Source organism: Amblyomma americanum, chromosome 3 (genome assembly GCF_052857255.1).
Source record: "Amblyomma americanum isolate KBUSLIRL-KWMA chromosome 3, ASM5285725v1, whole genome shotgun sequence".
NCBI classification, from domain to species: Eukaryota; Metazoa; Arthropoda; class Arachnida; order Ixodida; family Ixodidae; genus Amblyomma; species Amblyomma americanum.
The window spans coordinates 134,723,877-134,749,922 of record NC_135499.1 but is presented as its reverse complement, the minus strand read 5'-3'; the positions used below and the strand labels follow the sequence as shown (position 1 = coordinate 134,749,922).

Genomic DNA, 26,046 nt, shown 5'->3' with positions numbered 1-26,046 from the left:
AGGCATGCTTTGTGGCGGCGGTGGTAGTGGTGGCAGAAGCGGCAATGCCGCGAGCAGCTGCTGAAGCAGTGTCCACAGCGATGGCAGCTCGTATCTGCTCCAACTCCGGTATAACACCAGATTCGGTGGGAAAAATAAAATGGTTTGCACCTCTTCCGAATACAAGTTCACATCGCTGGTGTTAACACCTTTCCCCGTAAATGCTGAGGTAAGAGTTAAAACAGCTCTCCGTCTTGCAGGTGAAACTCTTTTATTGGATTGGTTTACTGTTCAGTAATTGCCGTTGGCGAACTTCATGCCATAAATTTGGATGCTTTGTGATTGCAGCCCTACTATTGTAGCATTGCAGCTTATTTCAAACCGTTGTCGGGAAACTGTGCTGCAAGACTGCTACATGAACCTTCGGCCCGCGAGGACGCTTATGTTCGGGAAAACCGAGTCGGTGAAGCAGGGCGGGCGGATTGAGTCCAGGAAACGACAAACTTTATGGACAATGTGCAGGGTTGCTCAAAAGATCCTAGGCCGCTGCACCTGCAGCAGAAATGGCTCCTCTCTGCTATCGCGGCGCTGACATCTCAGGTGATGTCCGACGCCCGACGACTGCGAGAACAGACGCTGCGAGGGCGTTCGTCCCTCTCTCAGCCTTGCTCTCCTTGTCAATGAATCCGCAAAACGCTAGTGCGAAGTCTACCTCGACTGCTAACGGCTTTAATTATGCTGCTTCAAAGCGCTAGGCGCAAGAAACATTTAGTAGATCGTGGCTGGTCAACTAAGCTCGCCATAATTGGCCGCTCCAGCCTACGCAGAGGGGAACTTTTAACTGCAATTAAATGAATAAACGAATTCGGCGAAGGAGGTAATCAGGCATTATCACTACTGGAGTGCATAACGATGTCGTGCGCCAATAAAGCGCTACAAAGGCTGCAATATTGCTAGTACGGCATCGTTACGTAAGATAAAAGCATGCCGTCTTTATTTACATCGCCTATTTACCTACGTCGAATGCTTCTGTGCCTTGCTTTAGTTCTTGGCGTCATGCTTAATTACGGAGGGCGTGTTGCTGGGGTGGAGAATTTTTTTCTGTGCTTTAATAAAGGAAAACCATTATATTCTTCATCAGCAAGGAAACCCGGCGGTGTCAGTGGCAGCCTGCTCTTCTTCTCTCTTCAACGGATTTTTCTCTACTCTGTAAAAAAAATTTTCTTTTTATCCGCCGTAGCACGGAGCTGCGCGACAATGGTGTCGTCTGCGGCATGCATAGGAAGTGTTGCCTTTTGTTCTTGTGTAGACCAGCGATCAGAGGGCGCTATATACTCAGGCAACCTAACCAAATTCAAATCACCTTTACACCAGAATAACGCGTGATGCTTCATGATGAAAAACGTATCGCGGAAGAAACACGACAGACGAACAGGACAACGCAGATAAGCGCTAAGATGCGCAGGGAAGATGCGGCGGGCTGCAGCTTCAAAAATTCGAGTTTGGACGATCGATACTTATGCAGTCAGAAATCATTTTATGAGACTTTAAACAAACATATACACCGATTTCTCACGATATTCATCGACTGTGTAGAATTTATGGTGCTATATTTTCGCAAATAACCGTACGTTCTTGAGTAAACGAGGGTCGTTAAAACATGCTTCCATTATTATATATGCCGATCTCATCTTTCTGTTGCTACTGATCTCATTAGTGCGAGCAGAAGCATAGGTCGCACAGAGACCAGATATGTCAGCACGTTCAACAGCTAACACACTGCGGGTCTTTCACTGCCTCTGTTTAATCACGCACGCAGAGGATGTCACGAACATAGACTTGCCATGTCACGACCTGCATGCCACAGCAGTGTCACGACTTGCCCGGTTTAGGCACCCTCCAGAGAGCGCAGCGCTTGGAGTGCCTGCCCCGCCTCATCTTCTGTCATGCACAAAATCTATGTCGACAGCCCCAGGTCATGCACAGAAATGTCAATTATGCACTCTCAACACTGCAGCGCACCAGCCGCCGCCGCAGCAACTCGTGAGTCACGGGTGGTTGTTTCTGTTCGCCACTGCGCCAGCAGGGCCTCTTTGAGCACGCTTTCGGGCTGGCAGTACCCGCTACGCAGCGGTGAGGCATCCAGTATGCGGCGGACGGCACAGGCGTCTTCGTCCGCCGCGATGTAGTGCACTGGTGCGAAAGGAAGCCCGTTGAAGCCCGAAGCTCTGCTTAACGAGTAGGCGCCAATGTTGTCCATTAGGAGCCACTCGCCGACGTGGGCCTCGAACAGCGGCTTCCTGGCTTGGATGCAGTCGATTGGGTTGCATGTGCCGCCCCACACGGTCGTCAGCACGTCGTTCGGCCTCTCCAACGGTTCCTAGATGCGAACGGGGCATGAAAAGAAAGATGGCTTAGGTGTTTACAAAAGCGTGAGATATGCGAACACAACGCCGCCAGCGGCAGCCGAGAGCCACGTCATGTATTGCACTCCGCCAAACATGCGCCTTGCTGAAGGCATCCAGGCCAGAACTGTATAATTTCTGGAGTTAGTAGTAACGGCTGACGTCTCGAATCACGTGAAGGTGTCACTCCGTCCACAGGTGCATAGCTTCTCTACACTGGTATATTTTAAGAGAGAAAACGTGCATCCTCCTCCTACCCCGCTCCTTAGTAGGAGTCATTCCGATATTCACGAATACTCGATATCGATATTGATAGAATTCGCGGCTTTTAAGAGCGCAGCTCTTAAGTGCCTGTTTCAGCAATGCGTGTCGTAGTCGTCGGAGTTGTCAGCGTGACCAGTTGTACATTCCTCCGCTGTCGCCGTGACGTTTCGCTCTGCTGCCACCTGCCACAGAGAGAGCGGAGGAATGGACAACCGGAAGGTGGCTGCCACGGGATATCCCGAAGGCGGGCTGGAAACGTATCACGCCACCTGCTGGCCGTGAAGAGGTGCGCTCGAGTTTCGCATTACCAACCATCGCAATCGTCTGTTTAGCTTTTTGCCCCGTCTTCCCCACTCCTTCAATCTACCGCCACAATGTAACCAGTTTGCTGAGATACCTTCAAGGTCTAGCGCCAGCTAACGCAACCATTCTCGTTACAAACTCGTATTTTTGTTCCGAACATTACTTGCGAGATGGACCTATACAGACCACCTGGTACCCAGGTAAGACAGAACATGAACTGCTTAAGTCACAATATAATGTTACATTTTCCGTTAGATTGTTATGCTGATGGTGAGAATTAATAAATAACGCTATATGTTGGACGATAAACACCCCCTTATTTTAATTTTGAAATCATACTCATAAAAAGCAATAGTTATTATAAGGTTCTTATAAACTTGAAACCTTAACTATGAAACAGCGTTGCCAATATGTTCAAGCATTGTGCTTCGGATCTTTTCTCACCGTTCTTGCAGTAGTGACATTTGCCACTACCAGAACTTCTGAGTTAAATATCGCAGAGAATGCCTGCTGCAGATTATAAGCACACACAAAAAATTTTGCTACAAAAAATATGCACATTATCACACTACTTTTGCCTCTCGCACGCTTCACTTCGGGGAACTCAAGGTTAAGGCCATGCTGTTCTTTGAAATGTAAGTTTGAATTTCATGCATTAGTTGCGGTGCATTGTGTCGCATACCACACTCGTTTCCCCATTTAACTGCAAATTCTAGACTGAAGTTGTGGTGGGTCATATTTAGAGGAACTGCTCTTGCAGAGTTACTTAGTTATTTTAGCAAGAATTGAACACAAGTTGCTTCAAGGTTTCATTAAGGCTTGTAAAATGTTTTTCCACATTTTGTTGCAATGTTTTAGAAACGCTAGCAAGAAGGGCATAAAGAAATTTGTATGAACGTTCACCAAAGCCAGATAACGTTGCTTTAACGTTGCGGGGCTAACTGAGTAACGTGCATAACTGACAATGCATGTTTCTCACCTCTGAGCTTTCATATTTTTTATTACACGCGGTTAAGTGAACACAAAGGCGTTTTATACGCAACTGATTTTAAAAATCCCGCCTTTGGTCATGGAAATCATGACGCGCGCGTGATTCCACCACAGTCACAGCAGCCCAGGCGGGAGATGGCTTTGTAAACGGTGATTTCTGTAAACCATTTCCATGGACAGTCATTATTGCTCAGGCCCCCCGTTAACACGCGGTACTTGCAACAAAGGCAAGAGAAGCAGAAAGCGGATTTAAATTTTTCTTTTAAAGTTTGACAAAGCACTGCAGAGAGACAGAAAACGATACGAGAGGTGAGTGTTCACAACAAGGCTGAACGTTCCCCACCTGCGCTAGTCTCTTCATAGAATATCCGTTTCCACAGGTAAAAGCATAAAACAATTACCTTTAAGTCCGAAGGAATGCCGCTGTACGCCGTGTTACAGTACGTAATTGCTCTGACCAATTAAGGAAGCAGCGTACAGGTGTTCGCTGCGCAGCTGTCGCGATGCCGAGAGAGCTGTTAGTCGCATGCGGCACGTGCTGTTCTCCTTTCAAAACGCTTCGCGTGGGCTTGCAGCGGTAATAAATAACTGTGCCATGCGCGTGCACTCCCTAGGTCAGGCATGATGCGCTGCGTAGTCGTTGTGCTCTTGTATCGATCAACTTAGGAATGTGGAAAATGTGTCGTGGAGTTCTGCGAAACTGAACTTCGGCCACGCTCGCTGCGCTTTGTAACGAAGTGCGTGATGCAGCTGTCTTCGAAAGGGCACTGCAGAAATTATACCACCTTTTCTTAGTCCTGAACCCACTTACACTTTTCGTATTGAACGGAGCCGCAGCAGTTTAACAAAGTTATGTGTCTGTTAGACGGCTCCATAACGCCGAACTACTCGGACATCTTTTGACTGTGACGTTTGCGGGAGTTGCATCCGGGGCTGTATTCTTCTACGATCAGTCTCTTTTTCACTCCAGTTGGTCCTCTGCCATTTCTCGCTGCTCCCAGGGACATAAGGTACCAGAGAAAACGTCGCGCTGTTCTTGACATAAACATGCCCACGATGCCGCCAACTTGCATAAAGGCGTCTAGAACCTATGTTACTCTGACGCCGACGCCCACTTATGAAGGAGCGCAAAGACACAGGTGGCACGTCTGACGAAAGTTATCGCTTGTTGTCCAGTCTGCGCAAAAACAATTGGCCGCCATTTGTGCGACGATTTCACGAAGCGTGTTGGGTGTGGTGAGCCAGACGAGATGCGGCAACAGGAAGCTGTTTGTGGTAAATATTTAAATCAATAAAGAGCTTTGCGCTCCCGAACAGGAAGGGGTCATGTTTACAGGGCTTTTACCGCGTTAGCTGCTAGCTGCGCCCGCTGAACCAGCTGGCTAGCGGCCGCGCCGCGGCAACACCGGCTGTATCTGAGAAATGGCGTATGCTATCTTAGCTGCTGTTGCTTTCATGACATTGACGTCTCGGCGAAATGAAATGGGAAATGAATGAATCGTTACAGAATATGGCCTCTTGGCAGGTATGGAAGTGTTTCTACGCAGAGACGCCATATGCTCACCTGCAGTGGCCAGATGCTGACGTCCAAGTAGTCGTAAAGGTTTCGCGATACGCAGTTGTCCTTGCTTTCATTGATGAACAACTCCTGGTGCGGCTGGCTGATCCCTGGGGAGAAACAAACACTCACACGTTAACGGCAACACTTTCGGTGATGGAGATAAAAGAAATGAGATACAGTGGACATCTGAAGTAAAGAAAAATAAAGCGAAAATATGCACATGACAATACACTTTGCTAAGGGTTCAAAAAGGCCAAAAATAGCCCTTGTTGTTGGATGCACATTGCACACAGATCATGGCGTCAGGTTCACAATTCAGCACCCGCCGTAATGGCTTAGTCGCAGAAGGATTTGGTACCGAATCCCTGCCGCGTTGCTGTGAAGGCGAATTGCACAAACACCCGTGTTCTGTGCAGCGGCAGTGCATTGAAGAACCATAACTGGTTGACATTATTCAAAAGGTTTCCGCTGCACCACCTGTCATAGCTGATGTCGAGCCGAAACGCTTCCCTGGTTGACCTAGTGAACAAAAAGTGAAATCGAAAAAGTCGGAAAACAGGATTTGTCGCAGAAAAAACATTCCAGTGGCTGGTAATAATCGAATCCTCCATGGACCCTCTTTCTGCATGTCTAACGTTCCGGCACATACTAATGGGAACTACGTTGTAGGCGGAAATATGTTATACGCCTAATAAAGACAGATATTAACCTCGTGCAGACATCAATATAGTCATAGTCGTCGTCTCTCTGCACAGATACTTTTTCTTAGGCATTGCAGATGCGAGAGTCAGCCGAAGCTGATGCGAATATTTGGTGAACTAGTGTGCTGGCACTCCTGGATTATTTACGGGTAACCGACTTGAATTTCTTTTCGATATTAAATGAGGGTCTTGTGAGGGACGTCTTCGGAGTAAACAAATGAACTGCAGTCGTCTTATGTCGCAGCAAAAAACTCCCTGGTGCACCTGCATCACAAACAGTATGTTACCCATAAGGCCCAGAGCCATTAAAAATATGTTCCACGAAAGACCACGTGACCGCAGGCGGCAATTGGGTCCAGATGAGCTTGTGAGTAGATGCGCTCGTTGCGGGAGCTGTGAAGCTGTTTTGGTGACTGCCTACCAGTAAAGACGGCGAAAAGTGCGGGAAATGCTGATCTCTGGAGATGTCTAACAATAAGTATAACGTAAGCAACATACGCACCGTCTACTACGACTTCGCGTAGCCTTTTGCCGATGACCTGGACGATGAGGGCGTAGCAGGATGTGACGAAAAACTGCCCTGGCTCTGCGATGACGTGCACTCCACTAGATTCCGGGAAGTGAAGATCAGTTGCAAGACGAATGGATTCGCACACCTGCATCATAGAAGCCAAACACAAATACTATCTCGTACAAGTTTTTTAAAGACCCACAACCATGCCCAGCTTTCTTGGACATCGGCAACTGGCGACGTCATCTATCTGCTGCCAAAAGCCAGCACAAGATAAGAATGCGATTGGGGAACGCGGGTGGTTTGTGCTCCGCAAGAGCTCCCGCGAACTTGATCGACAACGGAAGATATTGAAGGCGGAGGACTCTGAGACTTCAAGAGCCGTTTGCCGGAGCAACGGAGCTTCGAAGGGATACAAGTTTTTGATGGTAGGCCCGTTTTCATGCTTTTATCGCCATTTCTGTGGGGCCTCGTAGGAGCCGAGCGCTAAGCCTAGCGTTCGACCAACCATCGCACCGTGGTCGGGGACTCCCCGACGGGCGGTGCTCACACTGTGGGGAGGTGTCGGACACCTACCACATGGTGTGGGCCTGCCAGCAGAACCCATCCCTACCCCCTATCCCAAACCCCACCCGAGAGGACTGGGAGGCGACCCTGTCCGGCTGCTGCACCCTCCAGGCCCAAAGGGCCTTAACGCAGCGTGCCCGGGCTGCGGCAACCGCCAATGGGGTGCCTGACTAGGCATCCCCACCTAGTGGTTGTAAGGGCGTGACCCTTCAGGTCACGGACCCAACACCTCTCTCTATAATTAATAAATGTTTTTACCACCACCACCACCAATCCCCGACGCACGCAAGATACCGGAGCTGGCCGAGGTGGCAATTGATGAGAAGGCACGAGAGGAGGATTGCGTCGAAATGACGGCGCCAGAAGATGAAGCGGAAAAGTCAGGTTTTCAAACCGGCTGGTTTAAACGAGAAGGCAAAAGGTATATGCCGGATGAAGATGGCGGCAACAGAAATGCGCAGCAGCAACCTAGCCTAGGAAAATTCAAGCCCAAACTAGGGAAGAAGCTGGCGGAGAAAGCGGTGGAAAAGAAAATAATAGACCTACCAAAAGGCGCTAGAAGCTGCTCCTCAGACCGAGCGGCGGCATAACGGCGACGTGGGGTAACGTGCAAGAATTTGAAGTTGCGAACGCACTAGCGCAAGAAGCAGGGGTGGATCCGAAGGTGCTTATGAAGGAAGACGTGGTCTCGATAAACATGACACAACAAACCATCTTCGTTGCATCAGCAAGCGAGGACAGGGCTGTGAAATACCAAGACGCCAAGAAACTGACAATCAGAGGGAAGACGGTGGAAGTAAACAACCATGCACCGATGCCGGACGGCGCGGGCAAGGGAGTCATACACGGAATTCCTATGAGCATGAGTATGGAGCTAATCAGGGAAACATTGGACTGTGACGCGAACCCGCCGATATTGGGCGTACGGAGACTCGGGGAGTCCGGCTCCCTGCTGATTCTCTTCGAGGGAAGCGAGGTGCCTTGGAGGGTGAAGTGTCTGGGATCTTTCAAGAAATGCTGGTTGTACAAGAAGAAGCTAGAAGTGTGCGTGACATGCGGCCTACTGGGACACAGGGCTGATGTATGCCTAGACCCAAAAAAACTGAAGTGCCGAGGCTGCGGCAAGGAGAATCCGGAGCAGGGACACACGTGCATCCCCGTATGCCAGCTGTGCGGGGGAGCCCACATGCTGGGCGACAGCAAGTGTAGGAAGATGTATAGGAAGCCGTTCGTGGCGACGAAAGACGCAACTAGACGAGAAGATGGGAAAGACGGAGCAGCGCAGGCCAAGGACGGGCCCAAGGGAAGGTCCAGATCCGGGACACCCTCGAGATCCGAGTCCGGGGCGAGACTCACGGACAAGAAGGAGTTCCCGAGCCTGCCGTCCAGGGAGGACCCGAGCCTATCCAAGACGGGGCCCGAGAAAGCGGTAAGCTTCGCGAGCAAGGTCACCCAGGCTAACCCAGAAACAGTAGCGCTGAGGAAGAAAAATGCAGAGTTGAAAGCGAAGATAGGGAAACAAGAGGCAGAATTAAAGAGGCAAGGAACGGAAATTGCGGAGCTGAGGAAAATGATAGCAGAATTAGTAAACAATAAGCCGACGTCGGTGGCGCCTCCCACGCTAGCGGCAGCGCAAAAATTGCCGGAGGCGAAACCGGAGATAGAAGAAGCAGACGAGAAAATGGATACGGAGGTGGTTAGACCCACTTCGATAAAGCGAAAGGCGGCCGAGACCGACCCCCTTGTGACGCTGGAGAGGTAGCTAACGAGTAAATTTGGAAGCAAAATTGATAGGCTGGAAACGCAGATGCAGGAAGTGAATGTAAGGTTAAACGCTCTAGGGGACATTAAGGGTTCAATGGACAAGATCCTAGCGGCATTAAACGGCCTCACTGAGAGGATGGCGAATATGGAGAGTGTAGTTTTTGCCAACAATGGACCGGAATCAAAGTAAGAAAGAGAACGCCACCATTTGGCAATGGAATTGCCGAGGGTACCGACGGAAGCGAGTGCTATTACAGCAGCACGTGCAACATGTAGAAGACAAACCAATTGCTATAGCGCTGCAGGAAACTGGGGGAAATCAGGTTAAACTGGTCGGATACCAAAGTTTCTATAGCGATAGGGGGAAAAATGCAGAGTGGCCACGCTGGTGAAAAGGAATATAGCAACCCTAGAGCACGAAGTGAGAACGGGGGACATAGAAGCGGTAATGCTAGAAATGATTACGGGACGCAAGAGAGCAAAAAAGCATATTTCTGCTTAACATCTATAGCAACCCGAAGCAGAATAAAATTAAATTCGGAACGATATTTAGAAAAGCCATCAAACTGGCCGGCCAGAGCCCGTTGGTGATCGTGGGGGACTTTAACGCGGCACACCAGGAATGGGGGTACGCGAGGCAAGATCCGAAGGGCAGACATCTCCTTGAGGAGTCCCAAAATCTCGGACTTACCTTGCATACCGACCCATGTGCGCCCACTAGAGTAGGTAGCAGTGTAAGTAGAGACACCGCGCCGGACCTCACCTTCAGTAAAAATGCAGGCAGGGTAGAATGGGCAAACACCAGAGAAAATCTGGGTAGTGACCACTTCATCGTAGCTACGAAGCTGGGAGAAGGAGTCAAGCTAAGGAAACTCAAACAGGCGAGAATAGTGGAGTGGGACAAATTCCGGGAGATTCGCAGAAGCCACAAAGCTAAGAAAATTGGAGACATAAGAGACTGGGAAAAACAGCTGAGGGAAGATGCCAGGGACGCGGAAGCAGTAGCCGAAGGGGAGGATGCACCGGAGATAATGGATAGCAAGCTAATGAGCATGTGGAAGGAGAAGGAAAGGCTAGAGAAGAGACTTAAGTCTCAAAAATGGAACAGAAATTTAAGGCGTTCGTTAGCCAGACACACCAAGGAAATGGAAACGTATGCTATTAAACTAAACGAGCAAAATTGGTACGGCAGGTGCGACGAAATGGAAAGGGGCATGAGCATAGCAAAGACGTGGAATATATTGAGGCATCTCCTCGACCCGGGAAAATCTAAACAGGCAGCGAGCGCTAACCAAGTGAAAGCGAGACACGCTTTCTAGGGGACGGACAAACAGCTGATGGACAGGCTCAGGGACATTTACATAGGGGACGCGACAGAAGTACGACAGGCAGAATATGGAGGAGCGGAAAATGAAGATCTAGACGCGGACATTACGGTAGCGGAGATCAGAGCAGCTATCGCTGAGCTAAAAACTCGCTCGGCCCCTGGCCCGGATAAAATATCCAATGTCATGCTCAGGAATCTAGACGGCGACTCGATAGATGCAATTGCGCGGTACATGAACAAAGTATGGACGGAAGGTAAATTGCCAGAGGAATGGAAGCATGCAGAGGTTGTTCTCATCCCCAAGCCGGGAAAAGAACCAAAATTGGAAACCCTAAGACCGATCTCGCTAACGTCGTGCGTGGGGAAACTCATGGAGCACGTAGTGCAAACGAGGTAAACGAGATACATGGAAGATGGAAACCTTTGGCCGCACGAGATGGTGGGCTTTAGACCTAAGCTCAGCAAGCAGGATGTAATGCTCAGACTCAAACATGACATTGTAGACAAGAAAGGATTAGATGCCAAGGTGATCCTAGGTCTTGACCTCACGAAGGCCTTCGACAACGTCCGACACGAGGCGGTGCTCAGAGGTCTGGAGGAGGTAAACGTGGGCAAGAGAACATACGAGTACATCAAGGACTTTCTCCAAGGGAGGAAGGCGGTGATTAAATTCCACGACGCAGAGTCCCCCAGCATAAGGCTGGGCAGCAAAGGTACCCCACAAGGCGCCGTACTGTCCCCCTTCTTATTCAACATAGCGATGAGAGGTCTCCCGGCTATGCTGAACAAGATCCCTGATCTAAAATTCAGCATGTACGCGGACGACATAAACATGTGGATGAATAACGGAAGCGACGCGGAAATTGAGTGGAGTCTGCAAAGGGCAGCAGACGTAGTGGTGAAGTACGCAGCCGAAAGAGGCCTGGCGTGCTCACCGCAGAAGTCGGAGCTCTTCGTGTACAATAGCGACAGCAGGAACAAGAGAGACGTAGAAATTAAAGTGGTGGTGGGAGGCCTGGAGGTGCCCAGAGTCGAGGAAATGAGGATACTAGGCATGTTTATCAACAAGAAAGGCAACAACACCAATACCATAAAGAAATCAGCCACATATGCAGACCAAGTGGTAGGCATATTCAGGAGGGTAGCGGTAAAAGGGCGAGGACTAAAAGAAAGGAATCTCCTGAGAATGTCGCAGGCGTACGTAATAAGTCGGATCTGCTACGCGATGCCGTACCTAAACATGAACAAGGCAGAAATAGAGAAGGTAGACAGAATATTGAGGAAATGCGCCAAGCGAGCTCTGGGACTCCCGACATCTACGTCGACGGAGCGGCTTGAAAAAATGGGGGTACACAACAGATGGGTTAAGCTGGCAGAGGGGGTGAGAATATCCCAATTAGAACGGCTCGGCCAGTCTGAAACGGGCAGGACAATACTCGAATGGGTAGGAATCCGGCCAGAAAGTAGCACGCACAAGATGGTAAACATCCCGGCAGGAATCAGGGCCAAGATATGCGTCCCACCTATGCCGCGGAACATGCACCCCGTGTATAACAAGGAAAGGCGAGAACATAGGGCTAAGGCCTACGAGAGGAAGCTGAAGGAGCGACCGGCAGACCAGGTGGCGTACGTAGACGCGGCGTGCGGACAGCACGGGGCGGCTGTATCCGCTGTGGTCGACGGGGCAGGAGTACCAACGGTAGCGGCTTCGAGCCGCACAAGAGATGCCAATGCGGCGGAAGAGTTGGCAATAGCGCTCGCTTGCGTCGGTACCAAGGCCACGACGATTTTAAGTGACAGCAAAACTGCAGTAAGAAACTTCGCGAAAGGAAGAATCTCGGAAGAGGCCAAACACGTCCTCGAGGCGAGGCCGATAGAACGTAACATAGAGATAATATGGATCCCAGCGCATGAGTCTATTGCTGGAAATGAGGCTGCACACGAGCTTGCCCGAGCTCTCTATCACCGGGCGGCCGCAGAGCAGCCCTCTCGCATAGACATGAAAGATGGCCTAATTTCATACCACGAGATCACGGAACATTATAAGCTGAGCAGGAGGGTCTATCCGCCGCCCGACCGTTCCCTCGCAACAGAGGAGGCAATTGCGTGGAGAAGATTGCAAGGGGGGAATCATATAAGCCCCTTCTGGGTATACATCACAATCTCCAAAGAGGAGAAAGGCCAATATTGTATAACGTGCGGGGAGAGGGGCACTCTCGACCATGTCCTGTGGGAATGTGCTGGAAGCCCGGGCGCCGAGCAAAAGATAGAAGATAGAGAAGCCTGGGAGACCTTCCTGCGGAGCGAGGACCCCGCTAAGCAGCGACAAGCCATCCGCCTGGCGGCTGAGGCCGTGAAGCGACAATGTGTCTTCACCAGACCTTAGTTTGCGAGGCTCCTAAGTAGGGCTCCCTTTGGCCTGCGTGCCGGGGGTCCAAAAAGGAGTTTCATTTCGGTGGAAATAAACGTTTTGATGATGATGATGATGATGATGAAAGCCAGCACAATGTAACCGAATGAGAATACTGTCATTTGTGACTGAGAGAAGCCTTTCGTAAACGATGCATGAACTTTCTCATGCTTATGACTAACTCTTCTTACGTGCAGCAGAAAACTACTTTTAAAAAGCTTACTGCGCTCACACTGATTAATAGTGACACTCATAGGGAATCAAAGGAGTGTGCAAAACATTCGAAAATCAGGCGGCAATGTTTTATGTTCTTTTTTTTCTACGGTTATCAGTCCCACGACAGTTATCTTCAAAACTATAAAACTGAAAGCATTGAAAAATGAAGGAACGAAGAAAGCTTTACTTGCTGAATTTTCACATGCCATGAACGAAAGATACTTTAAGCCTAAAAACAGCGATCATTGTGATTTTCATTCACGTGAGCGCATTGAGAAAGGAGCTTAAAAGCCGCAACGTATTGTGCTTGAGACTGATACGTACTTTACGGAAGTAGTGTTGTCTTCTCAAACCTCCCGGAAAACCGCCACCAATGTCCAGCACGGTCATATTGTAACCCATGTTCGCAGCCACATCAAAGATCGCTTTCGCCCTTGCGATGGTGTGAGAGAAGATCTCCGTGCTCTGGTAGGCGCAACCAACGTGGAATCTGCACAAAAGGAACGTGGAATGTACGATAGGTAGGTAAATGAAAGCATTAGAGTAAATATCTTTTCAGCCTCCAGTGGAACTTGTGTGTCTTTTAAATACACTTTTCTGTGAACGTGGAGGGCTTTGAATGAATTTCATCCATTTTATCGATGACAAGCTGAAAGAGATGCTATTACGTAAGAAAGCACCTACGATACGCCGACGACGCTGCATCCCATGTTCTGAGCCTGCTGAAGAATGCTCTTCGCCTCGCTGAATGTGCAGCCGAACTTAGTGTTGAACGAATGCTGCGATCCAGTCTCGTCCGCTTGTATTCGCAGAAGTAGCCTGAAAAGAAAATATCGGAGAATAATGGAGTTATTTCCCGAGAACTATGACTGCTTGCGACAAGAGCTGAAGTGTATGATTGCCTTCGCTGGAACGATGATTAGAAAGATGAATCCTAAATCTTCGTTATGCTGTATTTGATGAGGCCACTAGACGGCAACGCCAACGTCCCAACACAGGTTTTTGTAATTATTGCGCGGTTTAATACCGGAGCCTAAGTTTTCGATAAGGTCGCACTCTGTGCAAAAATGCCTTACTTTAAAATCAAAAATTCGAAGTTTAGTTTTCTCCACGCACTGCAAAAATCTAGTCACATTTTTTTTACATATTCAACAGAACACAGCGACAAACCAGCCTGCTTGTGCACATTTGCCATCTGAAAGAGAAGAATGAAAGAATGAATGGATGAATGAATGAATGAATAAATGAATGAATGAATGAACGAATGAATGAATGAATGAATGAATCAACGAAATCTTTATTGGAAGGGAAGGATGGTTCTGAGGTGGTGTTGTGGAATTATAAGGGATGGGGTTGTAGGTGCTGAAGCAATTACGCGCGTACACCGCGTGCATATTTCACAAGAGGTCTCTTGCCATGCACAAAACAATTATACACAGCACATACACCCACTGCCACGAACACTGCACAGCAGCTCTACAACATCTTATATTGACGTGCCATATATATCTCAAGCGAGACAAAATTCAGCACATACGACATGACGACTTGCAGGGCCACCCTAGCACATCAGGTACAATACGGTAGTGAGAGCGGCCATCGCGGCATACAGTAGTAGGAGAGTCTGTAGCGTAGTGTAGGAGTGTAGTGTAGTGTAGCAGAGGCGGACTGATCTACGACGCGCAATTCTGAAGGCTATGAAAGCGAAAGGTAAGAATAAAACGAAAATAGCATGAGCATACTGTTGTCAATGGTCTGAACTTCAGGCCGCGCTTCTTTTTTCTTCTTTGAATGCTGATATATTCTCCTCATACTTAAGAAAACTGCTAAAACTGGTAAAATAATGCTCCCGGTGTTGGGCTGCCCGTGCTCAGCTGGCTGCTAGTGCATTCTGTGTGTCTCATGTCTCTCCTGCCAGCTTCCGTGTCGAGAAGTCTAAAAGGAAATCAAAGGCGCTTATAGCCAGCCATGTGCCTGTGATATGCGAAGCGATCATGTTTAATGCGAAAGCATTACTAGTCCCATTTCGATCAAAGCTGGCAGCGTGTGTTTGTGCACTCGCATACGGTACAGAAAATTCCAGACATGGCAAGAAAAATGCATGAAAAAAGGGTGACTTCATCTAGCGGCTGTATGACGCACAATTGCAACCCGGGCACCACCACTTTAGACAGTCCTATTCATGTAGTTCCTCTCTATATAGTGGCCACTGACCGACCTCCACGTGGCACCAGTTTTCCGGACACTCGTATCAAAATTGTGACGCATCTGTTTGTTCTACATCGTTCCGGGTGGTGTCATACGATTTCTCTTTGCATATAGCTTGCGTGCGCTAGTCAATTTGGAGGCGAGCTTGCGATAGAGATTCCAAACAGCGTCATATGCGCCTTCATTGGTACGCCTTCCCAGACTTTCGTATCAAAATGGTGATGAAACTTCGTCGTACAGCGTTCCGGGTGGTGCCGTACGCGCGCTTGTGCGTGTGCTGGGTGGTGTTATATTTAAGAAGATACTCATCGCCTGAAAAAAAGACTCAGCTCTCAAAACGCAACTAAACATCTGCAAATTCCCACAAGTAAGCAGTCTAAAGTGTCTTCGGTAAATTTTTATTGCTGCATGATTGCGAACCACACTCAAAAGCAATGCGGAATGACAGCCAAACGAATCCCTGAACTCAGCCGAAAATACGACGGTCTTGCAGTACCAGCCAACCAAAACCATGTGTTTATAAGCGCTCAATTCTTAAAATTAATTGATGTTTTATTTTGCAGGCGCTATGCTGGCTCGATGGACTGGTCGGCAGGCCAGTCTAAGACTAGTCCCACCTGTACATTAACACCACCACCGCCACCTGCAACCCACTATCTCGTGGGCCAGTGCAAAGCTGCTGTATTTAGAAGGGGAAACATACAATGTACGCACTAGCAGGTTTAAAAATAAAACAAATATGGCCACACAGATGGCGACAGCACAAGGACGTCCTGAAGAAAGGTGTGCGAGCTGTCTCACTCCTCATGGGCGACCTGAACCGTACACTCAATGAAGGGATGAAGAGAAATGAAAGAGGCGCGTACATGGGGCACAGATAGGTGCGTTACAATGGGCAAGCTAAACTGTTCTTGCAGTTTAGCTTGCCCATTGTACCGATTTCTAGCGATGTTATTCACTGTACCTTGCGCCTTTATCCTTGACCTTGGCGAGCTCCTCGGCGGAATCGAACGTCATGAGTCGGACTCCATGGTGGTGAGCAAATTCAATGTCTGGCGGGCTCTTGACTGTGTTGGCGTACACGATGCGACTTGGGGACACGCCCATGTTCAGAACTGCGCTTAGCTCTCCCTGAAAGGAAGCAAAAGCTGAACAAGTGTCTTTGTGTGCTTCATAACAAAATACGTTTGTCAGTTCAAGAGCGGGAACTTACTTTCTGTTCTAGATTCAGTCCCAGAACTTTGAACTTTATTTTTCGGAGCCAGCTTTGTTGGCGAGATACACTGATTTGGTCATTAATTATTAAGGCCTTAGCCGCTTACAATTCGTCATACCAGCTATGCTTGATCTCCGCCTGGTTCTGAGGGCAAAGCGTGGAGTGCTTGCTGCCAGTCGCAACGGCACTAGCAGGTGTGAACAAGTATTCATGTGAAAGACGGTTCTACAAACATGCCGAACGTATGCATTTGCCGTTGATGGTAAAAAAAAAGAAATAAGAAAGTGCAGTGCGGAAAGATGCAGGCATGAACCTGCTATTCAGTGTAGCGTACTTCGCAAATTACAATTCGCCGAGGTGCCGAACTCTTCTTGCCCACCTTAAGTTCATAATGTCGGATGCAGAGTGAGTATTTTGTAGAAGTTTGTTGTTCTTAATTAAGCGAATATAATTTTTTTAAGAACGTGGATAAGCTTATGTTGTAGGAGGATACAGGCGCAGTTGTAACGTAGATTGGTCCACAGTACCTTGTTAGAGCAATCAAAGTTGACGCCCAATGTATTGAGCCCGTTGAGCACGACAGGATCTCGGCAAGCCTTAATCGCTGAGAGTGGGAAAGTAATGAAAAATAGTGCACATTGCGTTAGTTTTGTCGTCAGGTAACAATTCGGTAAAAACTTACAGCGCTATCAAAAATAAAAATAACACAGAGCGCCAGTTTAAGGTGGTGTAGAAAGGAGCAACAAAGGCTACATAAACGGGACAGGTCGCCAATAGTAGTTTTATCGGTGGGGTAATGTTCATTGTCCCAGAAGTTCACACTCCTGCAACGTAACTTTGCGGCAGTAGGATTGTTTTATGCAGACAATGCCATTCGCTTGAAATTACAACATGATCATGTAGTCAGTTCATGTGATTGGGACCAGATGATGTGGCTGCTGACCGTATGATTCGGAAAAAAATGCACGGTCCCATCATTTGCACGAAATAACGTTACCATCACGTCACCTGGGGCTCAGCTGCGGCGGCGATGTCGTCGACGTTGGTGAGCGTGCCTATTGAAATATCTTGGCCTCGTGATGGAAGTGGAACGGACTCCAAACCTTTGATATCTGATGCCATGGGAATATAAACTAAGAAGAATGCGATCAAGGGCTCCTTTGACGTAGTAACTGTGATGTCAATAAGTTAGCAGGTTATTTGACCCCTCACTCTCCTTGCACTTGACCACGACTCCAACGCCATGGGGTCGCCTTCATGCCACCGCAAACAGCATGAACTCTACATGACGTTCAAACTCGTTTGACGTTTCTTATAAGCCCTTTCAAGTTTACTGGTTAAGCGGTATGAATGAAATAGCCTTCGGAATGACCTTCCGGGGCTGGCAGCCAGCCGAGTGCGAGAGCTAGCCCCCAACGAGAGACGAGAGCGAAAATCTGCATCGGCGGAGGCGTAGAGACGGCCGCAAAGACGCCCCCCCCCCGAGAGCAGCGAGTGCACAGCAGAGCAAGCGCGTTGCCGGAAGCGAGCGAGCGAGCGAGCGTTATATGCCGATTCTACGTGGCGCGCCAAAATATGGTGAAATATGCAAAATGTAACAACTGCAATAGCATAAAAAATCAAATGCAAGCCATAACGCCAGCGTAAGGAAAGTGGTCTGTAAATGGAGCAAACGTAAAGCAGACAATGCTTAGCGAGTCATGAAAGGAAGCCAAACAAAAGCGAATTTCATTAGCGCAACTTACAGGTAACGTGATGGGTCGAAAAATAAAAAGCCCAAATGCAAAAGAATAAAATAGGAAAGCATCAATTGGAAAAGCACATCTTAAAAGCACATTCTGCTTACGGTGTTCGACGCATCATACTATATGAGCGTTTTACAGCTCTTTAGAATAGTGTGTAGGGTTCAATCTCCCAATGTACGTACTCGTTGCACTATACGTACTAGTTCTGTCAAAATAAATAAATAAAAAAGTGACATCGGCTATGGGGACGCCGTAGTGGAGGGCTCCGGAATAATTTCGACCACCTTGTGTTCTTCAAAACGCTCTGATATCACACTGCACAGGGGAGCCTCTGACTCAGCAATCGAGCATCTTAACTACCCAGCCATTGCGACGGGGCAAAATTAATGTTAAGGGCTAATGTAGACTATTTTATTTGTGCTCAAGTGCGAGGATAGTCTTTCCGACTAGAAGGAACTGAAGAAGTATCCAATAGCAGCGTACAACAGCTGCACAACTGGCTCGCCGCGGTGGCTGAGGAGCTTTGTCTTTCGGCTTCTGATCCCAAGGCCGCGTGATCAAATCCTGGCAATTTAATAGAGACAAAATGTAAAAATGCTTCGGCTCTGTGTGATGTCAGCGCACATTAATGAATCTCAAGCAGTCTAAATTAATTCGGAGTCCTCCAGTACTGCGTCTCTGATAGCCCATGCATCGCCTTGGCACATTCAACCGTGCATACCACATTCCAGTTGTAAAACCGGAAAACAAGTGATGATGACGGCTACACATGGCTGTGATTGATAAAAATTAATTCGCACAGGCAAGCTGAAACTTGAAAAGGCTACCAATTTTACTTCTGTGCCTTGTTGTGCGGATTAATTTCCTTACTTTGAACACCCTGAATCATGGCTCAAGAGTGCCGCCAACAAAATTATTGCAATAAACACCTTGAGAAAAAAGGACGATTAAGTTTTGATCATTGCATTAAGTTCTAATTAATTTATTATTTGATATTTGTATTTGAGGTTTTATTATAGCAAATTATACAGTATTTTGCCAAGTTCTTGTAAACTATAAAAATTATTCGTTTTAGTAGCCTGTGTGTTATGCTGATCTCTTTTGAGAAATGTTTTGCACATTTTGTCTTTGCTCACATCTCAGGCGACCGAGTTTGTTTTCTACCAACTGTCGCATAACTTTGGAAAATTGGTACCATGCCAGAAAATGAAAACATAGCGGCCTTTGGACAGCTTCGCACTTAAAGATGCTCACTCAGTGCATACATGTAAAAAAAGATCAAAATCGCCTTCGCTTACTGTCAATACCGCACCACAGACAATGAAGTCTAGAGGACATAATATGAAATAGAAAATGACTCACCATAAAAAGGTGCAACCCTCGGTAGAAATTCCCGCCAAAGTTCAACTTTCTTTGCCATGTCGCGTAGGTCACAGACGAAGAAAGCTCCATTATCTGCGTGCTTTGAAATGTCAGTGCAGTTAGGCAGGCCTTCGTAATACTCTAAATGTCTACGGTTAGGTTTACGGGGTTTAATGCTCCAACGCGACTGAATTGTTCAGGGACGCCATATTGGAGGGCTCCTGAAATTTCGACCACCTGGGATTCTTTAACGTTCACCGGCATCGCACAGTACACGGGCCTCTAGTGTTCTGCCTCCATCGAAATGCGACCTCTGCAGCCGGGATCGAACCCGCGTCATTGGGGTAAGCTTCTGAGCACCATAACCACTGAGCCACCGCGGCTCCGTAATGCTCTAAATTTTGGAATAATACGCCCTGAGACAAACACGTAAACAGTAGAGTGCGAACTTCACGGAAACAAAGAATATAATGTCTTTTGTGGGGTTTTTGCCTCAACAGAATTTCGGCAGCCTTGGGGCGAAACACGAGGCAATATCTGAACAACAGCCGTTGTTTGCGACAACCTAGAACGATGTAAAGTGCCATTTATATATATATATATATATATATATATATATATATATATATATATATATATATATATTTATTTATTATTCCTCAAATGCACCTAGATAGGGGTTTACATGAGGGGTTAAAGCATTGCTGCTTAAGGTAGAAAACCCAGTCATTAGCTCATCATCGCGATGTAAACAAGCAAGAAATCAGCAGAATTCTAAACGACAGTGAATGAAATTTATGGCCGATATTTATGGCGGTGATGATAGTACGCCGGTATGGTAGGATTGATTAATTTTCCTATCGATATCAAGCATAACTTCAAAAGCAAGATGGATAGATAAATTTAATCAAACGAAGGCAATGAGTTCGGCCAGAACGAGTGACATCTGGCCTTCTACTCTGCACTGGTGAAGGGGAGGAGGAAAAGAAATAGGGTCATGATCGGTCACGATGTGGTTAGAAGGGTGATTAAAGTCTGTGCACACACATTTGATGCCATCAGCACCAAACTTCTTTTCAATCAAGTTTTCTTTTCGTGTGGGCAAGGCGCATTAGACTCACATAATTTTTATTTAGAAGCTTGATTAAATGTCCGCAGTTTGATGAGAGAGTTGCCGGGCTGTTTGATGACAGTGACATGACTTCTTGTGGCCATGACGAAGAGTGATACAAATGAGTGCGCTGCTAACTACACAAAATGTTTATCACTAACAATTCGCGGAAAACTGCGTTTTCTATGCATTTGTCCTTGATTGTGAAACTTTGTTACGGGAGGAGGAGATTAGCCTATGCGCCTTTCGCTTGGCGTTGTTTTCTCTTTGCATACAAATTTAACGAAGTCTGGAATATTATTGCTTATTGCTTGTAAAGTTTGCTTACCCGCTTTGAAAGGATGTCACGTGCGACGTCAGGCATTGCACCTTGAGTGTAGATTAATGTCCCGTCTTCTGTCTCCTGAGCTGGCAGCGTCTTGGAACTCTTGAAACGAAGAAACTAAAAATAATGATGACTTTTTTTTGGATTCTTTTATGTGCAGTTCAGTGCAGGCTACAGCGAGCAATTAACTGTGAAGGTCGGAGCTTTCCTTGTACTGATTGGTGACAAGCAAATTTCAGAGAAGATTTTGAAAGACGTGCAGGCTACTTCTCGAAGCCAGGGAACAAACTGTGAACCGTGTGGTAGTGTGGGCTCTGTTCCTGCTACTTGTGCTGATTGGCTTTTTTTGGATCAAAGGCAACTAAGCCCATGGCCATTTGGCTAAACGGTAGACTGAGGCATCTGGGGATGCGCAATAAAAGGAACGCTGAAAATGTACCTAAAGAAGGTTGCATAAGCCTATTCTCGAAGCAGCAACTGGTGTCAGTAGCACTATATGAAATGTAGTGTACCGTTTAAAATGTAGATTGAAAAGAATTGAACTCAATGCGATGCAGCACTCGATGAGTCGGTAATTTGGGCAGTTTCTATATGTGTTGAATACATATATTTCTTGCACTTTGCCAGAGAAAAAAAATTAGATTAAAAGGGGGTTAGGAACAAACGTAGCAACGTACAATGTTGGGCCAGAGTGTTCGTGAAATAGTTAACATCTAGACCGGTTAAGTGCAAACAATGCCGGCCAATATAAAAGGGTGGTAAAAACATTCATAAAGAGGTCGACGGGAGTAAAGTGCTTATACATGCAGGGATGAATGGGTGAACCAGCTTTAAAAATACATTGCTCTTCTTCGGCACAACGATTAATGAATCAGGTCAATGCGATTCAAGTGCAGTAATCGTTTTGACGTCAATGGTGCAAATTATCAACGAAACTCTTCATACACCACCTGACTTCATGAGCTTTTCAGACATTTAACTCTAGACAAGGGTTTTAAGTCTATGTTTTGCAATCATCCTGAGGCATTATTCTGAGATACGTCTCAGACGACGCCATAAGCCAGTCTATTTCATTGATTACTTTCTGACCATTTTCTTCTCTAAGGATGCAAGCAGACAGCAGCGGTACGCAATTTATGCACCATTAATGCAGCCGGTTGAAATAAACTGGGCTTCTGATGAATCAAAACCATACGGTCAATCATCGCGTTGCCAAATCAGTGTGGTATTCCTTTTGCACGGTATCTATATCTTATATCTTTTGAATCTTTGAATGCAGGTCTTTTACCAGACTACTGGAAAATAGCTCCTGTAGTTCAAATTTATGAACACGGGCCAAGAAAGAATACCACCAATTGCATGCCCATTTATTTAACATCTGTTTCATGTAAACGTTTTGAACACATTTATATTATATAACGAATATATTATAATACACTAATGAAATCGATCACCTAGTAAATACTAGTTAATAGAGGAAAAAATGGCTCCGCAAAAGATTTTATTGTACCAGACAACAACTTAAATTTTACGACGGAGGTCAAACAGGCTCTATATTTTCTGATTTTCAAATAGCTTTTGACACTCCATCACACGTGTTCCTTCACTATAAACTAAAAATATTAAGCTTGGACACAGCTGTAATAACACCGATTCAAAACAATTTGTTCCAGCGCCGCCAACGTGTAGTCCTAAATGTGAAGTGTTCAGATTATGCTGAAATGAGATCAGGAGTCCCACAGGGATCGATTCTGAGATCACTCCTGTTTTTAATACATATAAATGATATTTCACTCTCGACATATCTACAAGCATATAGGTCGCTGTGCAGACGTCTGCGTTTTGTAAAGAAAAATGAGGAATGTTGTTCAACTCCAAACTGACTTAACACTTGTCCATGTTTGGTGTTGGAAATTGAAAATATTTTTCAATACAGGAAGCAGTGCTCACTTCCGTTTTCACAAAAAAAAAATAATACGATTCAAGCTTGGTGCATGATCAATGAATAGAATAACGAGAAGTGTACATATACGTACTTAGCTGTTATAAAGTTGAACGACTCTGATAGAATGCACGCGTTGATCAAATGGCTACCAAAGTTCATAGGGCACTGAATTTCATTCAGATAAATCTAAGATGTTAGAGGCCAAGCCTAAAATAATAAACGGCCTTTCTTCTCGTGTTTTCGACCTATTATCTAATAATTATCTAATATGGCTGTATTGTATGTTAACGTGCAAGAAATTGCCAGTCGACATACTGGACAAAAATTCACAACAAGCCTGCAAGGTTCGTCTTTAGTAGGCATAGACAGAAAGATAGTCATAATAATGAAAAATAATTCGCCAAGGCAACCCTTTTTTCTCGAAGACGAAATTTACGTTTACAGTTGTTGTACTTAGTATTAAACCGAAGAAGCAGGGCTAATTGCAAACTTTTGTGACCACGCCGTTTTTAAATGGTGTGGTGACATTTGTAAAATTCGAGACTACCGTGCAGGAAGGATTTGTTTGCGAATAATTTTTTTCGGAGAAATGTGTAACGCTGAAACCGACTTTCGGAAATGCAGACCTCTTAATGAAAATGTATTTGTTGCCAATCTCTAACCGCTCTGGTGTAAAGCCTTCGGGCAATGCAACGCAATTCTTGAATAAAGAAGAAATATGTTAAAAGCTTACCAACGACCCATTGCTCGTCGCTATCGATGCACCAGATTTGAACGTCCTTCCGCCAGCGGAAGAGAGTAGAATTCGGCTCCACAACATCTTTGACACTGGATTCGGCTGCCAACCAAGCCTGCAGCCACCTAGCCTGCGCCATCAGAAAAAACTTTTTCACTGGCCGTGTCCTTGAAAGCAGGCGAGGGATAAATTGTCTTCGTGCCTATCTTTTCTAAGTGCAGGTTAACGGCTGCTAATGTATAGGTATGGCGAAGTGTATACCTTAAGACTCAACGCCATTTTTCTAGCCAAAATGTTGATAAATACAGCGATTGGCAGGCTCACAGTTTTTTTTTTTTGCAGTTAAAAGAGTGGCGTAACGTAAGTCAGTCGCGTTGCACCTGTGCTGTCCAGTTAATGAAGGTCATCCCGGCTATATCCTGCTTAATGCTGTTGCTCCACTTTTCTGCTGGCAGAAGGTAGCTTAGCCAAGCATTATACAGCATTCGACCAAAGGGCATTCGCTTGAACGTATTTTAGTGTATCGTACTGGGACTGGCAGAGCAAGGTTCAGCGATTCTTTGATTCTGCTGGTGACTTTTGACGTTTAGTCCAACCGTTTGTTTGTAGGCTGACAAACTGCTACGGGCTTGTCAAAGCTAGCCAATGGAATGCACTCTGAGTGAAAAGAAGAAGCTATCAAATAATTTATGAAGGAACCAACTTGAACAAAAGCCAATCTAAAATTCCAGTGCGCAGTACGGTCGAACTATAAATTTCAGTGGAGGCACAAGCTATACAGTGTTAGATTATTCAGAGAAATATGCTTTAATGCTTTGAAATGAACCTTTCCGGTGCAGTGACGGAGATTACTCCGTTCTGGCATATATGCCTGACAATAAACAACAGTGACATTCGTTGCTCACATGAGGCCACTGTAAAATCTTCAGGGATTTGATCTTAATTTTGGCATAGCACTACAAAAAGTTTTATGTAATGAAACCGGACAACAATGACGTCTGGTGTTTCAACAAGTGAAAAGAACCCGTGGCTTAGCCTACGCGCGGTGAATGGAAACAGTTGAAAGGAAAATGTTCTTTCAAGGCTCACATGAATTTCGAATTTCCTTGTTTGCTCTTTGATGCAGACGTGATGAGCACATAACCTGAAGCTTGAATATAGTTTCACAATTTCAAAACAATGAATATTTGTTTAAAATTGATACGTACTAACAGTGAGGACGGGCGGTGTTCGGTCTTCCGAAACGTGACAAAATAAATCTGAGCGACCTTCCGATTCCGACTGAGTCGATCCTGATTTTTTTTATTACTCGAGGGCCTCTTAACCGGGAAATCGTTAGGCACGAAGTCGCCAGTAAATCAGGGGACGAATTAGTCGTACCGGCTGAAGACTGGACGCATTTTTGTGGATGATAATAGAAAGTAAACCAGGAAAAGAGATTTTAGGGACTGATTAAATTGTGTATTAGGTGCGTCATACCGTGTGCATCACGGCTATCTTAGGGAAATTGTCGAGAAAAGAAAGGAGCAACACAGGCTTTTCGAAATCGGGTCCATTACTTGAGGTTACCTGCTGTGCCTTGAAACCTCGACCCTATTGCATTTTGATTTAAAAAAAAAAACGAGCCAAATAATATCACTAAGTAGTATGCTAATGACAACGGCACTTGGCAAATAAAAAACGAAACTGTGCCATTGTTAGTCGATAACATAACGCAATGCCCCATTTTTGTGCCTCGATCTGCTAGAAACCTAATGCTAAACACTTTACGCATTGCAGTCGACAGACAAATTTCTTCTCGTTCCCATACATAACCAGAGTAATGTTAGAATTTTTTTTATCAGGTGTAATTCCAAATGCAAGCCATTCTTAAGCAGAGAATGCTGGACTCACCTTTGTCGGGCGAACTGTTGTTCCTCTCGCCAGGAACAGCGCTGACTACACTGAAGCTGCACATGTCAAAGCTGGAGCCTATATTCACTCGGAAAGGTTGAAAAACAAACGCTCCACCATGGCATTAAAAAAAAAACACAGACATATTGCAACATCCGGCTGGGACAAGTGACACGAAACAAGAAGAGGGAATCGAGAGGAAGTCCTACGAATAAAAGGGCATCAGTTAGTTGGCGCATAACTACAGCTGTTTCCCTGGCCCCAAACTGTCTTCATTATATGCCTTAGTAGGCTCTCCTCCCGTAACCTACGCCGCGGGATACCTACGTACTATCGGCAACGTAAGATTACGGGCCAGGTGCTCCGAAAAAAACGAAATTGTTGTTGCGCTGCCTCGCGACCCTATTTCCAGCAGATGGAGCATGCGCGCTCTCGTAGACATTCAGACATTTTGAGGAAATTGCCTTCAGCGACTGCTAGGAAATAAATGTTGTTCGCGCTCACTCT

At 46.4% G+C, this 26,046-nt stretch overlaps 1 protein-coding gene across 2 annotated transcripts; it reads right to left on the bottom strand.

Moving 5' to 3' along the window:
* Positions 1-492: 492 nt before the first annotated feature.
* Positions 493-26,046, bottom strand: LOC144124949 (ornithine decarboxylase-like). 2 transcript variants are annotated; one of them, XM_077657913.1, is made up of 11 exons: positions 25,540-26,046; positions 23,644-23,776; positions 20,969-21,067; positions 19,530-19,629; positions 16,950-17,026; positions 16,171-16,337; positions 13,683-13,817; positions 13,323-13,488; positions 6,706-6,859; positions 5,506-5,609; positions 493-2,359 (listed from the first exon to the last, which is right to left on the bottom strand). In XM_077657913.1, exons 2-11 carry the CDS (start codon positions 23,728-23,730, stop codon positions 1,985-1,987), a joined length of 1,464 nt encoding a protein of 487 aa, XP_077514039.1. In that variant the 5' UTR covers positions 23,731-23,776; positions 25,540-26,046; the 3' UTR covers positions 493-1,984. The 2 variants fall into 2 exon arrangements, with proteins under 2 accessions (XP_077514039.1, XP_077514038.1); XM_077657912.1 differs by having other exon boundaries at positions 494-2,359; positions 20,969-21,082; positions 25,540-26,039.